Source organism: Chiloscyllium plagiosum, chromosome 4 (assembly GCF_004010195.1).
Source record: "Chiloscyllium plagiosum isolate BGI_BamShark_2017 chromosome 4, ASM401019v2, whole genome shotgun sequence".
In the NCBI taxonomy this organism is placed as follows: domain Eukaryota; kingdom Metazoa; phylum Chordata; class Chondrichthyes; order Orectolobiformes; family Hemiscylliidae; genus Chiloscyllium; species Chiloscyllium plagiosum.
The window spans coordinates 74,496,519-74,515,349 of record NC_057713.1 but is presented as its reverse complement, the minus strand read 5'-3'; the positions used below and the strand labels follow the sequence as shown (position 1 = coordinate 74,515,349).

The 18,831-nt window shown below is 40.9% G+C and overlaps 1 protein-coding gene across 1 annotated transcript in view; it reads left to right on the top strand.

The window, feature by feature from the left end:
* Positions 1–6,404, top strand: part of LOC122549483 (uncharacterized protein C18orf63-like) — an 81,074-nt gene extending 74,670 nt beyond the window's left edge. Inside the window, exon 13 of the mRNA XM_043689343.1 lies at positions 6,134–6,404. Coding sequence (XP_043545278.1) covers positions 6,134–6,262 — 129 coding nt within the window. The 3' untranslated portion in view covers positions 6,263–6,404. The remainder of the gene's footprint in view (positions 1–6,133) is intronic.
* The last annotated feature ends 12,427 nt before the right edge of the window (positions 6,405–18,831 follow it).

The following is an 18,831-nucleotide window of genomic DNA, read 5'->3' as shown; positions in this document are numbered from 1 at the left end:
TGGTGCTGGAAAAGCACAGCAGGTCAGGCAGCATCCGACGAGCAGGAAAATCGACGTTTTGTTCAAAGGCTCTTCATCAGAGCTTTTGCCCGAAACATTGATTTTCCTGCTCCTCGGATGCTGCCTGACCTGCTGTGCTTTTCTAGCGCCATACGCTGATATACTCTTCTTGTCAGATGTGAGAGTTTAGGGAGAGTTTACTTGTTACTGAAGATTATCTCTGCAAAAATTGTTGTTGGTTGCGAATCCTATCAGATCAAATGGAATGGTTGGAGCAACAGATAGAGGCAATGAGGAATTTACAAGAGTAAGGAGGTGTGATGGATGGCTGTTACAGGAAGGGAGATACAGTCGCGTAGGCGGGTTAACTCGAGGAAAGGTAAGAGAGGCAGGCAGATAGCCACAGAAGATTCCTGCACTATCTCCATTTCAAACAAGTATGCTGTTTTGGAAAATGTAGGGGGTGATGGATTCAGAAGGGAATGTAGCATGAACAGCCAAGTTTCTGGTATTGAGACTGGCTCTCGTGCAATGACGGCTACGTTGGGTTCCAAGAAATCGATTGTGTTTAGGGACTCTAGTCAGAGGCACAGACAGACATTTCTGTGGCCAGCAGTGAAAAATCAGAATGGTGTGTTGCCTCCTTGGTGCCAGGAACAAGGATATCACAGAGATGGGCAGAATTTTCCCAGGGACAGAGATCAATCTAAGACTGGTACAATTGAGAAAATAAGCGAGTCAAACAATCAGGGCAGACAGGGACAAAGCAGAGAACAAGGTAGGACTGATCAATTAAACTATTTATTTCAATGCAAGAGGCCTAACAGGGAAGGTAGATGAACCCAGGGCATGGTTAGGAACATGGGACTGGGATATCATAGCAATTACTGAAACGTAGCTCAGGGATGGACAGGACTGGCAGCTTAATGTTTCAGGATACAAATGCTACAGGAAGGACAGAAAGGGAAGCAAGAGAGGAGGGGGAGTGGCATTTTTGATACGGGATAGCATTACAGCTGTGCTGAGGGAGGATATTCTCGGAAATACATCCAGGGAAGTTGTTTGGGTGGAACTGAGAAATAAAAAAGGAATGATTCTTGGAATCGTATTACGGGCCCCCTAATAGTCAGAGGGAAATTGAGAAACAAATTTTGTAAGGAGATGTCAGTTATCTGTAAGAATGATAGGGTGGTTGTGGTAGGGCATCTTAACTTTCCACACATAGACTGGGACTGCCATAGTGTTAAGGGGTTAGATGGATAGGAATTTGTCAACCATGTACTAGAAAATTTTCTGATTCAGTATATGGATGTATCTACTAGAGAAGGTGCAAAACTTGACCTACTCTTGGGAAATAAGGCGGGGCAGGTGACTGAGGTATCAGTGGGGGAGCACTTTGGGGCCAGCGATGATAATTCTATTTGTTTTAGAATAGTGATGGAGAAAGATAGACTAGATCTAAAAGTTCAAGTTCTCAACTGGAGGAAGGTGAAATTTGACGGTATTAGGCAAGAACTTTCAAAAGCTGATTGGAGGTAGATGTTTGCAGGTAAAGGGATGGCTGAAAATGGAAAGCCTTCAGAAATGAGATAATGAGAGTTCAGAGACAGTATATTCCTATTAAGGTGAGAGGAAAGGCTGGTAGGTATAGGGAATACTGGATGACTAAAGAACTGAGGCTTTAGTTAAGAAAAAGAAGGAAGCAAATGTCAGAAATAGACAGGATAGATCAAGGGAATCCTTAGAAGAGTATAAAGGCAGTAAGAGTATACTAAAGAGGGAAATCAGGAGGGCGAAAAGGGGAGATGAGATAGCTTTGGTAAACTACAGTTAAGGAGAATCCAAAGGATTTTTACAAATACACTAAGGACAAAAGGGTAACTAGGAAGAGAATAGGGTCCCCTCAAACATCAGCAAGGCAGCCTTGAGTGGAGCCGCAGGAGTTGGGGGAGATACTAAAAGAGTATTTTGCATCAGTATTTAGTGTGGAAAAGGACATGGAAGATGTAGAATGTAGGGAAATAGGTGGTGTCATCTTGAAAAATGTCCATATTACAGAGGAGGAAGTGCTGGGTGTCTTGAAACGCATAAAAGTGGATGAATCCCCGGGATCTGATCAGGTGTACTCTAGAACTCTGGGAAACTAGGGAAGTGATTGCTGGGCCTCTTGCTGAGATATTTGTATGACCGGTAGTCACAGGTGAGGTGCCGGAAGACTGGAGGTTGGTTGGCATGGTGCCACTATTTAAGAAAGGTAGTAAGGACAAGCCAGGGAACTATAGACCAGTGAGCCTGACGTCAGTGGTGGGAGAGTTGTTGGATGGAATCCTGAGGGACAGGATGTGTATGTATTTGGAAAGCAAAGACTGGTTCGGGTTAATCAACGAGGCTTTGTAGTGGAAAATCATGTCTCACAAACTTGTTTGAGTTTTTTGAAGAAGTAACAAGGAGTGTAGAGTGGTAGACTCTACACTCTAGATGAGAGCAGAGTGGTAGACGTGATCCATCTGGACTTCAGTAAGGCATTCGACAAGGTTCCCCATGGGAGACTGGTTAACAAGGTTAGATGTCATGGAATACAGGGAGAACTAGCCATTTGGATACAGAACTGCCTCAAAGGCAGAAGACAGAGGGTGGAGGTGGAGGGTTGTTTTTCAGATTGGAGGCCTGTGACCAGTGGACTGCCACAAAGATAGGTGCTGGGTCCACCACTTTTCGTCATTTATATTAATGATTCGGCTGTGAGCTTAAGAGGTAGAGTTAGTAATTTTGTGGATGACACCAAAACTGGAGGTGTATTGGACAGCAAAACGAGATCTTAATCAGATGGCCAATGGGGGAGAAGTGGCAGATTGAATTTAATTTAGATAAATGCGAGGTGCTGCATTTTGGGAAAGCAAATCTTAGCAGTACTTCTACACTTTAATGGTAAGATCCTAGGGAGTGTTGCTGAACAAAGAGATCTTGCTGTGCAGGTTCATAGCTCCTTGGAAATGGAGTTGCAGGTAGATAGGATAGTGAAGAAGGCATTTGATATGTTTTCCTTTATTGGTCAGAGTATTGAGTACAGGAGTTGGCAGGTCATGTTGCGGCTGTACAGGACATTGGTTAGGCCACTGTTGGAATATGCATGCATTTCTGGTCTCCTTCCTATGGGAAGGATGTTGTGAAACTTGAAGGGGTTCAGAAAAGATTTACAAGAATGTTGCCAGGGTTGGAGGATTTAAGTTAAACCGAGAGGTTGAATAGGCTAAGCCTGATTTTCCCTGGAGTGTCGGAGGCTGAGGGGTGACCTTGTAGAGGTTTATAAAATCATGAGGGGCATGGATAGGGTAAATAGACAAAGTCTTTTCCCTGGAGCGGGGGAGTCCAGAACTACAGGGCATAGGTTTGAGGTGAGAGGGGAAAAATAGAAAAGGGACCTCAGGGGCGACCTTTTCACGCAGGTGGTGGTGCGTGTGTGGAATGGGCTGCCAGAGGAAGTGGTAGAGGCTCGTCCAGTTGTAACATTTAAAGGGCATCTGGATGGGTATATGAATAAAAAGGGTTTGGAGGTATATGGGCCAGGTGCTGGCAAGTGGGACTAGATTGGGTTGGACAAGTTGAACTGACTGGTCTTATTTTCCATGCCATACATCTCTATGACTCTGTGACTGTATAGATCAGGAGAGCTTTTAGAACGTAATATTTGCAAGCACAACCATAATTAGCCAACCCTGAATATTCTCAATCAAGTTAGCTTTGGTTACATGTAAAATGCCATTGAAAGGCAGGTCCACTAACAAGGTTCAAAGTCTCTCCAGTGGCATCCTGGTAACTTCATGAACCAAGTTGAAAAAGTATCTTGTGAAGGCTCCCTGAAACATTTCACTGAGATTTATTGTCTTGTCTTAATGGACAAGAAATTTGTGAACTGGGAAATGCAGTGGGAGGCAGCTCTGCAAGCTTCCCAGCATCCAGTGCTACCAACCCTGTGTCACATTCTGCCAAGCATGTCAAATATGCCTGAAAGCATTTAGGAATGCAACTGTTCTCCTACCTTCCTCCATAGAAAACCTCGATCAACAACTCTATGCAGAATACTTTAATATTCCTCTCCTTCGATATTAGCCAGAGAATGTAGTATCTTGGGGCCGCCATCATTTTTTTTACTTTCGTATTGCAGAATTGTACAAATATCGTACATTCTCAGAATCCTCATCACAGTCAAATATGCTTCATGTTTAGCTATCCTCGCTTCCCAATTGGCATCTATCTTCTCAGCAGTACTATCCATATAGAATTTCTTTTTATATGGTTGCCAATATCAATAACTACTTTTTTCATCCATATCTTTGACTGCATCAATAACAGATCATGAGTAATGACGCATTTTGTTGGTGTGGTATCTGAAAGATGAGTCATCAACCTCAGAATAAAACCCCATGACAGTAAGAGGGATGGAAACAGGAGAACACATCCCATGTGCCATTCACACAACCATGCCTGATTTTATGGCAGCTGATTTCAGGACACTTGATTAACTAATACAAATTGGGTATTTGTATTAAAATACACCACTACTACATGGATTTGCTAGAGGTCAAGAAATCTAGCAATGAAATGGGAGCTGACAAACCAACAAGGAAATGACCATTCTCGTAACCCTTTTGCTCCTCCTTCCACTAACACTGTCACCTCACAACCACTGGCCCCTCTCCCCTTCCACATTAAGGCTCACTGTCACCACCTTACCCTTAAAATCAAAGCCTCTCTTCCACATTGAAACTTCTTTGCCAACCTCCACATCAAGACCTATCTCTACCCACTTATGAACCATAGTCTATGTATGCACTTCAATGCTGTCTACATTGTAGCCTCTATGCATTCCTCTGTACCAGAGTTTCTGATAAAGCCAATGGCAGAGTCAAAGAATGTAGTGCTGGAAAAGCACAGCCAGTCAGGCAGCATCTGAGGAGCAAGAGAATCAACATTTTGAGCATAAGCCCTTCATCGGGAATGAAGCTTGTGGCCCAAGGGGGCTGAGAGATAAATGGGATAGGTGTGAGGTTAGGGGGGGGGGGGCAGGGTAGCTCATTCTGAACTTGAAAATCTGCAACCTCTGTCATGTGACACTCTCAATCCATATTCTTGCTACTACTGAGAACTCCCTTTGCACTAATGCCTCCTTCATCCTTAATTTACTTTAGTCATCATTGAAACTTTGCTTTTATCATCTCCATTTTGTTTCCTTGCTTTCCTCCGAAAAGCAACCATTCATAAACTGAAGTTTGTGCAAAGCTTGCATCATGCTCTGCATTGCCTCCAACTCCTTTGTCATGTGTCCTTGTCACTCTCTTAATGCATCAAATTCAAGATTATTGTTCCTATCTATATGTCACTCTGTAGTTATGTTTATCATGCCTATAACTTTTTAAAGTGCTAGTGCCAGAACATTTCTATTGACTTTGTCTTTCTTTAAATACAACCTCTCATTTGATCTCAAAATCTGCACCTAAACCCCTTTGTTACATTTTTCGACCACTAAATTGATAACATGATCTTAGTTCAGTCTAGCACTGAGTAATTATTACAGTGACAATGAAGAATGAAGCTGAAGCCCCTTGGATTTTTCCTATGACTTTATTAGATCTTACACACTTTTAGAAAACAGCAAGTGAACTCCTGGCTAATGTTTCTCCCACTATCAGCAGTATACTAGAGTAAATTAGATGGAGGAAATTGTAGTTTCACTTGGGCCAACTTATCTTTCCCAGCTGTTTTAAATTTCTAGAGTATAGAGCAGTGGACCTTCTGTGAAGTATCGATGAAAATATTGGAAAATTACATAAATTGCATTTACTTTGTTTCCTCCAGGTTTCTGTGAATATTTTGTTGTAGGTTAGGAGAATTCTAGTTAGAATCTGTTGTTACTCATCTCTGGATGATATATTGTATTAGATCACTATTAACTATCAGTAGAGCAGAATCCTGTTTCAAACAGGCTGTCTTACAGTATATCAGTGAAGTATACGGGAAAGGAATGAGTTCTTATTGGTGAATAAAATGGAGGAAGAAAGTTGTGCTTATACTACTGAACCAAGATGAAATGTAGTTTTGAGTCTGGGTAAATAGTCCTAATTTTTTTTTACAGCTGTCCAAACTGAACAGTGTTACTCTTCAATCTTGGCTGAAAAGTCATGGTGTTTCTGTGAAAACAAGGGACAAGAAGGAGCACCTTGTTTCCAAAATCATGGAGTTCATCAAAGGCCCTACAGAATGATTTTGAGAATATCCATCTAGATCAGTTGAGTAGAAAAGAGATGTTCCAAATATTTTGAGTTGTCTATTCTTTGTGTAACACCTAGTGGCTGGATGGTTTAGCATACAGTACTTACTGTTTTGATTAATATTTTGATTTACATTCTAATATCACCTATTTTCAGAATTTGGTTCGTTCAGTAATACAGTATTAATTCATGTTATCCACCAGTAATGATAATTGCTGTTAAAAATTAATAAATGTCATTACTGCACTCCTAAACAGCTTCAATAGCCATTGTGTGAATCAAAATAATCTGTAATTTGTAAAACTATGTTATGTTTTTAATGAAAAGCACATTCATTTATCATTGTGATAGATGTGACATCTGCAGTTAACAGTTATAAATGTAGTGTGATCTACTTTCCTGAAACAGTTCAAAATAAATTAAATATTTATTTAAATGACTTCATTTACTATCCAGTGGGATTAATGTTTCTGCAAATGAAACCAAATTAAATGGGCAACATTATAACAACAACTCATTTAAACATTGGAATTGATTTTACCTATTTCTGCTGGGTGAAAACTATGCTGCAGTAGCTGGTCAGTTGTTCTACTTTCAGTATTTGGAGGAGTTAGTGTTGGAAAATCATATATTCATGACTTAAAGGCGAGCTGATCTTTTGCGAATGGTTTTCCCTGTCTTAAAAACTTCAATTCAATCTCATAGTTTGAATAATTTCCTGTTTGAAGTTAACTACTGAGTAGTTAAGCCCTCCAACGCATGAAGCATATACCCAGTCTTTGAGGAGTTAGTTGATCTCAATTTAGACAATGATCAACCATTGCACCTCTGAGATCCAGTATGCAGTGTCACCCAAAACTGCTGCCCTGATTGCCAACCAAATGCTCCTTTAGGAGGCGAGAACCATGAATGTTACATGTTCTCAAAAAGTATCACAAGGAACAGCAAATATGAGACTTCCACACAGGCACATCAATGATACGAAAACAACCCAATACTAATACCTAACATTTAGAGTGAAGCTTTTTTTTCTCAAATACTCCTTTAACTAAGTGACTAGTAATTCTTGCTGGCTAATACCAGGTAGTGAAGCAAAAGCTGATAGTCACATTTAGGTAAACATTTATGAGGTAGAATTCAGTCAAAAGGTGATAAATTTCAATATTTGCTACCATCTCGGATAAAGTCAGGGCTTTTGAGATATTAATGTTGCATAGAGACTACATCTTCAAATATATTGCTGATCATTTTGACTCTAATAGTGCAAATTGAGTGATAGCAAATTGGCAAACTATTTTACAACACTTGCCTTCTTCAACTCCATTAAAATTACTGCAAAGTAAATTGCGCTGCCATTTCACTATAACCTATTATCAACTACAGTATTGCACAGTCAATATCACCTGCTGAGAATCACTTGCTAGCCTAATTAATTGTACCTGAAATTTTTTGATCTATATACAGTGTATGATTCCACTATAAGATAGAAAAACACAATGCCATCCTCATGCCATCTGGCCCATTTGAGATTGGTCCACCATTCGATCATGGCTAATAGTTTCTCAGACCCATTCTCCTGTCTTCTCCCAGTAAGACTTGATTCCTTTACTAATTAAAACTTAACTATATCTGTCTTAAGTGCAATCAATGACTTGGCCTCCATAGACCTCTACAACAATGAGTTCCACAGATTAACCACACTCTAGCTGAAGAAATTCGTCCTCATCTCAGAGCTGTCACATATTCTCTTAACTCTGAGACTGTGCCCTAAGTTTCTAGTTTCTCCCACTACTGGAAACATCTCCATATCAATTGTATTCAGACCTTTCAATATTCTGTAAATTTCAACGAGACCCTCCCTCATCCTTCTAAACTCCGAATACAGACTCAGTCCTCAACCACACCTCATTTGACAAGTTTTTCAATACCATGCTCATCTTTATAAACCTCCCTTGGATTCCATCCAACAGCAGCACATGCTTCCTTAGATATGGAGCCCAAAACTGTTCACAGTATTCCAAATTAAGTTTGACCAGAACCTTACACAGCCTCAGCAATATGTCTTTGCTCCTGTATCTAGCCCTCTTGAAATTAGGAGAAAGTGAGGACTGCAGATGCTGGAGAGTCAGAGTCGAAAGTATGGCACTGATAAAAACACAGCAAGTCAGGCAGCATCCGAAGAACAGACAAGTCAATGTTTCAGGCGTTAGCCCTTCATCAGAAATATGGAGGGGAAATATGAGATATAAATATGGGAGTGTGGTTAGGACTGGGGGAAAGGTAGGTGGGATGGAATAGGTGGATGCAGGTAGGAGCAGATTGTGATAGATTAGTGGGGAGAGTGGAGCAGATAGATGGGAAGGAAGATGGGGGCCTTCAACACCGTCAAGTGAAAGCCACACACACACACAGCCTCATCTTCTGCCTCGGGACCCTACAATCAACAAGCCACACACACACACACACACAGCCTCATCTTCTGCCTCGGGACCCTACATCAACATTGACTTGATCAGTTCCCAAATCTGGATTAGTGGTGCTGGAAGAGCACAGCAGTTCACGCAGCATCCAAGGAACAGCCTCAGTTCCCAAATCTCCCCATCCTGCAACTCATCCCAAATCCAACCCTCCAATTTGGCACTGCCCTCTTAACCTGACCTACCTGTCCACCTTCCTTCCCACCTATCTGCTCCACCCTCCCCACTGTCCTATCATCACCTACCTGCATCCACCTGTCACCTTTCCCCCACCTCCCCCATTTATCTTCCATCCCTCTTCCACCTCCTCATTATTGACGAAGGGCTAATGCCAGAAACATTGACCCTCCTGCTCCTTGGATGCTGTCTGACCTGTTGTGCTTATTCCAATGCCACACTTTTCGACTCAGCCCTTTTGAAATGAATGGTAACATTACATTTGTCTTCCTAACTGCCAACTGAACCTGCATGTTAATCTTAAGAGAATCCTGAACTGGGACTCATAAGTTCCTTTGTGCTTTAGATTACTGAAGCCTTTCCCCATTTAGAAATTAGTTTACATCTCTTACTACACTGGCTCTACTTTGTCTAACTTGCTTGTTAACTTTTCAAAGATTTCGAACAGATTTGTCAGGCTTGACCTACCCTTGACAAAATTATGCTGACTTTGTCTATTTTACTCTACACTTTCAAGTAATCTGATCATTAATAATGGACTCTGAAATCTTATCAATGACTGAGGTCAGGCTAACCTGTCTGTAATTACTGTCTTCTGACCCCTGAAAGATCACTATCAAAGCCTCTAGAATCTCCTCAGCTTGCTCCTTCAGAACTCGAGGGTGTAATCCATCTAGTCTGGGTGGTTTATCTACCTTCAGACCTATCGGCTTCCACAGTGCCTTTCCCTTAATTATGTTCACTCCATTCATCTCTGCCCCCTGACTTGCTTGAATTTCTGGTATGCTGCTCGTGTCTTCCACTGTAAAAACTGATGCAAAGTATCTATTCCATTCATCTGCCATTTATTTGTTTCTAACTGGACTTCCAGAAGGCCTTTGTAAAAGGTGCCACACAGAAGGCTGCTGAGTAAGATAAGGGCCCATGTTGTTAGAGGCAAGGTACTAGCATAGATTGAAGCTTGGCTGTCTGGCAGAAAGTAGAGTGTAGGGATTAAAGGGCCCTTCTCAGAATGGCAGCCAGTGACCAGTGGTGTTCCGCAGGGTTCAGTGTTGGGACCACAGCTTTTCACATTATACATTAATGATCTGGATGAAGGAATTGAGGGCATTCTGGCTAAGTTTGCAAATGATATAAAGGTGGGTAGAGCAACAAGTAGTATTGAGGAGGCGGAGAGGCTATAAAAGGTATAGGTCTGGTTAGGAGAGTGGGCTAGAAGTGGCGGATGGAGTACAATGTGGAAAGTGTGAAGTCATGCACTTTTGGTAAAAAGAATAGAGGCATGGACTATTTTCTAATTGGTGAGAAAATGCAGAAATCTGAATGGCAAAGGGAGTTCTAAATCCAGGATTCTCTCAAGGTAAACTAGGTTAAGTTGATGGTTCAGAAGGCAAATACAAAGTTGGCATTTATTTCGAGAGGACTAGAATGTAAAAGTAGGGATGTTTTTCTGAGCCTTTTATAAGACCATAAAACCCTCGTCAGACCACATTTAGAGTACTGTGCACAGTTTTCAGCCCCAAATCTCAGGAAAGATGAATTGGCCATGGAGCAGATCCAGAGGAGATTCACAAGAATGATCCCAGGAATGAAAGGCTTAACATATGAGGAAAGTTTGAGGACTCTGGGTCTATACTCAATGGAATTTAGAAGGATGGGGGGGGGGGGTCTAACTGAAACGTACATAATACTAAACATCTGGACATTGGGAAGCTGTTTCCATTGGTAGGAGAGACTAGGACCCAAGCAGCACAGCCTTAGAGTCAAGGGAAGGCCTTTAGGAGAACAAGGGGAAGATTCTTCAGCCAGAGAGTGGTGAATTTATGGAATTTATTGTCACAGAATACTGTGAAGACCAGATCATTAAATATATTTAAAACAGAGATAGGTAGGTTCTTGATTGTCAAGAGGATCAACGGTTATGGGGAGAAAGCATGAGAATTGGGTTGAGAAACTTATCAGCCATCAATGAATAGCAGAGCAGCCTCAATGGGCTAAATGGTCCAATTTCTGCTCCTATGTCTTATGGTCTTCGTTCCCCATTATTACTTCTCCAGCCTCATATTCCAGTGGTCCAATGTCCACTCCTGCCCCTCTTACATTTTTGATATCTAAAAAAAATTCTTGCAATCTCCTTTTATATTACACGCTAGCTTACTCTTATATCTCATCTTCTCTCCCTTTATTCTTTTTATTTTGTTATCCTATGCTTTTTTTTAAGGCTTTCTAGTCCTCTGGCTTCTCACTAATCTTCACCACATTGTATGCTTTTCTTTTTGCTTTTATGCAGTTCCAGATGTTCCCTGTCAGCCACGTTTGCCTTGTCTGCTGTGCCTCCCAAATTACCATCAGAAACTCCTGCCATTGCTATTCCACTATCTTCCCTGCTAGGCTTCCAATCAACTCCTCCCTCATTTCTTTGTAGTTATCTTTACTTAATTGTAATACAAATATATCTGATTCCAGATTTTCCCTCTCAAACTACAGGATGAATTCTATCACATTATGATGGTAGAACCATCTAGGTGTTCCTTAATATCTCTAATCTGCCTCATTACACGTCCCGAAATCCAGAATTGCCTGTTCCTTAGCAGGCTCTACCACAGGCTGCTCCAAAAATATATCTTATAGACATACCATAAATTCCTTGATTAGCTACCAACCTGATTTTCCCAGGCCACCTGGATGTTGTTGTCACCTGTGATTTATTATAATAGTGCCTTTTCTATCTCCTGATTTATTTTCTTCTCCACACCCTATCTGCTGCCTAATTTGCATCAAGGTATTTTTCTCTTTGCGGTTCCTTAACTCTACCCACACAGGTTCTATGTCTTTTGATTCTATATCACTTCTTGCTGTCAATTTAATTTCATTTTGATCGGACATGTATCTTTGGATATTTAGTTTCCAGTCTTGATCCTTTTGTCGTCTGGTTTTGATTACAATGAGAATCCAATGATTGTCCTGTGGAATTTCAGAGCCACCACAATTGGATTTACAGACCTTAAGAAGAAATCTGAATTTTCTGAAGATTTGCTGCAAAATTTGAAGTTAAATGAAGTCTGATGCTTTTAACAAAGCAATTCTATCTTCTCCATTTCCAATATTAAAATCAGATTGATTTATTTGATCACTATTGTTCCTGTGTGCATTTATGACATGTATTTTAACAAGAGCTGCACTAAACCAGGAAAGAGGGAGGGGAGTTGATGCAAGGACTGAAAACAATTACCTTAGTCTTCTCGATACTTAATTTGTGGGAGTACCTGTTTATCCTATACTAGGTGCTGAATAAGCAGTCTGATAATTTAGAAACAATGGAGTAGCTGAGAAGTCAGTGGTGAGTTAGAACTGGAAATCATCAGCAGATGTGTGAAAACTAACCCTACACCTCTGAGGGGGAGCATGTAGATGAGAAATAGAAGGAGATGATTCACAAAATTGTTATGATGCAGAAGGAGACTTTTTGCCCATCGTGTCTGCATACTCTCCAAATAAGCATCACAAATGGCATTAATGCCTTTTCCCCATCATACTGCATATTGCTTGTATTAAAATAACTAACTAGTGCCCTCTTGAATTCCTTAACCAAAACTGCCTCCACCACATGATCAAGTATTGCATTCGAGACCCTAACTAATCGCTGTGTGAAGACGTATATTTCTCACATCATGTTCGAAGGATGGTTTCTTGGGAAACACTAGAAATAACAATGCAGGCGCAGAAAGCAGACCTATTACAATTACTTTTCCAGCAATAATTGGATAAAAATGGAACATGGTGAGAGCAGTTACACCCAACTGGGCATCATTGGAAGCGTGGTGTAGTTAACCGTGTCAAAAGCTGCAGACTGGTTGAGCAGGACGAGGAGAAAATTTGTCACAGTAGTATTTGTGATTTTGGTAAAACCTGTTTTGTATTGTGGCAGGGACAGAAACCTGATTGGATGGAATCAAACAGAGTTTCAGGAAAGATGAGAGCAGGGGAGTGGCAACAAGTTCAAAGGCTTTGGAGACTAAAGGGAGATTGGAGATGACATGGTTGTTTTTAAGGTGATGACAGATGTTCAACGCAAATTTAAATAAAAGACAAACAATATGGAAGAACTGAGAAGCATTTGCAATGTTGCCTAAGGTGGGGACCAGGAGAAGTTACTGACGAGTTGCTTAGTGGGATGGGAATAGTACTGATCTAATAGTAAATGGCTCCCACAACATAAGCTCTGAAAGGATTAGGGTTGACTTGACAAAACGAGAAAAATGTGATTGCTGGTCGAGAACACAAAGGAGCTAAAGAGGAAGTTTACTCAGTGGTCTCATCAATTTGAATTGAGGTGTTCAAGAGGGTATTATGATTGTTTGAATAGAAGTAATGCACAGATTTGCACTAAGCAATAGAAGTAATGCAAGACTGGTGGGTAAATGGTCTCCTTCTGTGCATAATAGTTCTATGATATTTAAAGGTAGGGATATAGCAGAGGCAGTTGTTTGAATTGTCTTGATCTGAGAGAAAAGTGTGTCCATAAATTCTTCTACTTGTTGAAGGTGAGGATGGCGAACAGAACACAGCAAAGAGGGAATTAAAGAACTATTATATGATGGAGAATAGAAACCAGACATTATCTTTGCAATCTTAAATAATATGGAATAGTCAGCAGTTTTAGTAGGCGGCAGGTCTTGTAACGAAGCCAGCTTTGCATTGGAAAAACAAACAGTTGTGGAAAGCATTCAACTTGCCAACAAGTACTGCCACAGACAATTCAAGAACTAAAAGGCAAAATAAAAATAATAGAAAAAGTACCAAAATTAAAAATTAGCACAATGTTCTAAGAAAACAATTGCAACATTTATGAGGCATTTGGATGGGTCTATGAAAAGGAAGGGTTTGGAGGAATATGGGCCGGGTGCTGGCAGGTGGGACGAGATTGGGTTGGGATATCTGGTCAGTGTGGACAGGTTGGACCGAAGGGTCTGTTTCCATGCTGTACAGATCTATGACTCTATGACTCTAAAACTAAGATTTATCAAACCACTACGCAAATGAAGATATAACCAACAAAAAGCCTCCTTCTCCATCATAATAATTTCGAGATTCATCTCCTTCTATTTCTCAAATACATGCCACCCCTCAGAGGCATAGGGTTAGTTTATGTAACTTCTATGTGTAACATGAATTGTAATCATTATAAATTTCAGCCAAATCACAACCAGTATGAACTATAAATTACACATGGAATAGCAGATATGACAACGACAACACAGTTCGTCTGCTTTTCACTCTGGCCGTATCTCTTAGTTTCAGCCACAAAGTTCTTTTCAGCAAAATTCCAGTTCCTTTCCTTGAAGGACCTAGCTAATTCTCTACAGGCAATAGTTGTCTAACATACCTCTTCCTAAAATCTTTTCAACTCTTGGTCCCTGTTGTGCTAGCATTGATATACTGTTAGCTTTGCACAGTTTAAGAGATAGATGCAACTAGGAATCTGGAGCAGGTTGAAGTCGAGAAAGTCACAGCATATAGAAGCTTGAGCTAATAGTCTCTTGAAAGTTTTCAATTGCAGTGGATTGATTTATGCAACAGTTTCAGGAGATAGAGACATAGAAACATACAGCATGGGAACAGGCGCTTTGGTCCAAGCAGTCCATGTATATGAATAGGAAGAGTTTAGAAGGATATGGGCCAAGTGCTAACAAATGGGACTGGATTAAGGTAGGATATCTGGTTAATATGGACGAGTTGGACCGAAGGGTCTGTTTCCATGCTGTACATCTCCATGCTGACTAGATATCCTAACCTAATCTCGTCCCATTTGCAAGCACTTGGCTCATATCCCTCAAAATGCTTCCTATTCATATACTAATCCAAATGCCTTTTAAATGTGTTGATGCTCCACTCTCCACCACTTCCTCTGGCAGCTCATTCCATACATGCACCACCTTTTACGTGAAAAAGTTGGTCCTTAGGTCCTTTTTACATTTTTCCCCTCTGACCCAAACCTATGCCCTATAGTTCTAGACTCCCCAACCCAGGGAAAATACCTTGTCTACTTAACCTATCCATGCCCCTCCTGACTTTATAAACCTCTATATGGTCATCCCTCAGTCTCCAATGCTCCACGGAAAACAGCCCCAGCCAATTCAGCCTCTCCCCATACCTCAAACCCTCCAACTTGGCAACATCCTTGTCAATCTTTTGTTAACCCTTTCAAATTTCACAACATCCTTCCAATAACAGGGAGACTAGAATTACACACAATATTCAAAAAGTGGCCTAACCAATGTACTGTACAGCTGCAACATAGCCTCCCAATTCCTATACTTGATGCTCTGACCAATAAAGGAAAGGATACCAAATATCTTCTTGACTATCCTATCAACCTGCGACTCCACTTTCAAGAAACTATGCACCTGCACTCTAAAGTCTCTTTGTTCAGCAACACTCCCCAGGACCTTACTATTAAGTGTATAAGTCCTGCCCTGATTTGCTTTTCCAAGATGCAGCACCTCACAATTATCTAAATTAAACTCCATCTGCCACTCCTCAGTCCGTTGGCCTATCTGATCAAGATCCTGTTGTACTCTGAGGTAACCTTCTTCGTTATCCACTACACCTCCAATTTTGGTGTCAGCTGCAGCTTACTAACTATACCTCCTATATTCACATCCAGATCATTTATATAAAAGCAATGGACCCAGCATCAATCCTTGTGGCACTTCACTGGTGACAGGCCTCCAGTCTGAAAAGCAACACTCCACCAACACCTTCTGTCTTCTACACTCGACCCAGTTCTGTATCCAAATGGCTAGTTCTCCCTGTATTCCATGTGATCAACCTGGCTAACCAATCTACCATGATGAATCTTTTGAACGTCTTGCTGAAGCCCATATAGATCATGTCCATCACTCTTCCCTCATCAATCCTCTTTGTTACTTCTTCAAAAAATTCAATCAAGTTAGTGAGACATGATTTATGACGCACAAAGCCATGTTGTCTATCCCTAATCAGTCCTTGTCTTTCTAAATACCTGTAAATCCTGTCCCTCAGGAATCCCTCCAACAATTTGCCCATGTCAGGCCCACCAGTCTATAGTTCCCTGGCTTTTCCTTGCCATCTTTCTTAAAATGTGGCACTATAATAGCAAACCTCCAGTTTTTCGGCACCTCACTTATGACTATTGATGATACAAATATCCCAAGATAGCTGTTTTTTTTCTATAATATGGTACGTGTATGGAATAAACCGCCAAAGGAAATGGTGGAGGCTGGTACAATCATAATAATTAGAAGGCATCTAGATGGGTATATGATTAGGAATGGTTTAGAGGAATATGGGACAAGTGCTGGCAAATGTGACTAGAATAATTTAGGATATCTGGTCAGCATGGACGAGTTGGACCAAAGGGTCTGTTGCCATGCTGTACATTTTTATGACTCTAATATGCTTGTGCCCCTTGTCCAATCACATTTATTCCGTGCAGATGCAAAAGACACCCAGAGAGAGAAAAAAAACTATTCTAACACTATTAGTTCTAGAAATGCTTTATTTTTCATGTCACCATGTATGGTCAATTCCAGGCACTCAATCACTTGATTAAATGAAAGAAGTAGTAACGGCGGTTCTAAGCTTGATTGCTGACCACTCAGGAGTCCAGCTGTCCAGTGTAGCTTGTTAACCACCTTTCCACTCTCCAGAACTTTGTTTTCTTCTTTGTGTCTGTGTGCCACGTGGCTTTTGTATATTAACTTGGTAGCAGTTACAAATTAAGGGCTACCAGGTCACATGTTTTTTTTATTATCCAAATGTCATAATTCATCTCTTTACAACTGATAACAAGCTTTTAAAAGTCCTTTTAAAACATTTCAACAAAAAAAATTACAGATTCCCCAAACACTTGATTATTTACAATTTGTAATTACAGATTTTCCTTACTGCTTCTAGGTCAAAGCTTCTCACATGTTCATAGGTTACTGTTTCAAATACACTCTTGGTGGTAATCAGCGCACAGGGACATGTCTCTGAACTGATATTTTCATCTAATTCAGTGTAACATTGAGTTAAAGGTATATTTCAAAACATAACTTGTAAAATTCAGCATTCATAACAACAGATCCTAAGGAATTGGAACGTTACAAAAAACAGCAAAGCAGGGGCAAAGCAGATGGTTAGAGCTAGACGAAAAAGAACGTGAAAACAAATTTGTAAAGGATATGAACATCAGCACAACTTTTAAAATTGCAAATACAGTGTGGTCAGAAGCGACATGGACACCTAGTAAACTGCTATTGGTCACATTGTCAACTGAAAATAAGGAAACTATATATTCTAAATTACATTGCAGCCAATAACAGATGTGGCAACATGCTAGACATTCTAATGAAATTATAATTGTTGAATCAGGGTCAGAATGAGGGCAAATTATCAGTACTGGAAAACTTAATGACAGTGAAACAGGCCTTCTCAAAGTGTGGCTGGTGACTCCTAATGCTTTCGCAGTCCAAAAATTACACGCCATGAGCTTCAAGACTGCTATAGCTCCATTGCTATGGAGTTGTGGTTCCCTTTAAAATCCTTACATTGTTAAGTAGTGGGTGTGGTGTAATTCACTAATCTTTGGGGCCTGACGCAAGTCGGGGAAAATCCAGTGGATGGACCACTATTTCCTTAAAAACCTGATAGTCTTAACAGCACCTGTCCTCGTTCTTCTCACCCCCAATCCAAGCCTCAAAATGGGAAATAATGGCCACAAGGTTTAGGAACCACTATAGACACTCTTAAAGGATCTCTGTATGGCATAGTTATCTTCAAGCTGTTTGAGTTGTCACACTTGTAGTATCCACTTTTTGCTCTTTATGATTCAATATTTCTCTTCCTACAGAGTCCTATAGTGCTGATTCTTCATGAACAGGGGTGAGGCTTCAACCTTTGAAAGCCTCTGCTTATCATGATCCATATCAACAAACTGGGCCTTTTTTGTAGAACTATGCCTTTCCACAGGTACTGACTTTGGATTTCAGAGAGGACCAGGCATTGTAGATATACTGCAGCTCCTGCTGTTTGGGAGTAGAGGTGTCGCCTCTTGAGGTGTCAGCTGGATAGAACTGTATAATCGTCGAGACCTTAAATGTTGATTTTCTTGTTCTTAATTTCTCAAACTCTCCAAGGACCTTACCCAAAACACTGTAGTGAATCCAGTAAGTTAGAACCACTTTCCTGACTTGGAGCCATAGAGATGTACAGTATGGAAATAGACCCTTCGGTCCAACTCATGCCGACCAGATATCCCGACCCAATCTAGTGCCACCTGCCAGAATCCGGCTCATATCTCTCCAAACCCTTCCTATTTATTTACCCATCCAGGTGCCTTTTAAATATTGCCTCCACCACTTCCACTGGTCGCCCATTCCACACACGCGCCACCCTCTGCGTGAAAATGTTGCCCAAGGTCTCTTTTATATCTTTCCCCTCTCACCCTAAACCTCTGCCCTCTAGTTCTGGACTCCCTGACCCAAGGGACTTTGTCTATTTATCCTATCCATGTCACTCAATACTCTGACCAATAAAGGAAAGCATATCAAATGCCTTCTTCACTATCCTATCTACCTGCAACTCCACTTCCAAGGAGCTATGAACCTGCACTCCAAGGTCTCTTTGTTCAGCAACACTCCCAAGTACCTTGCCATTAAGTGTATAAGTCCTGCTAAGATTTGCTTTCCCAAAATGCAGCACCTCGCATTTATCTACATTAAACTCCATCTGCCACTCCTCAGCCCATTGGCTCATCTGATCAAGATCCCTTTGTAATCTGAGGTAACCGTCTTCGCTGTCCACCACGTCTCCAATTTTGTGAATTTCACTGGTTATAACCCTACCTTTGCTCCTAAAGCCACATGTTCTTGCTAATTAAAATC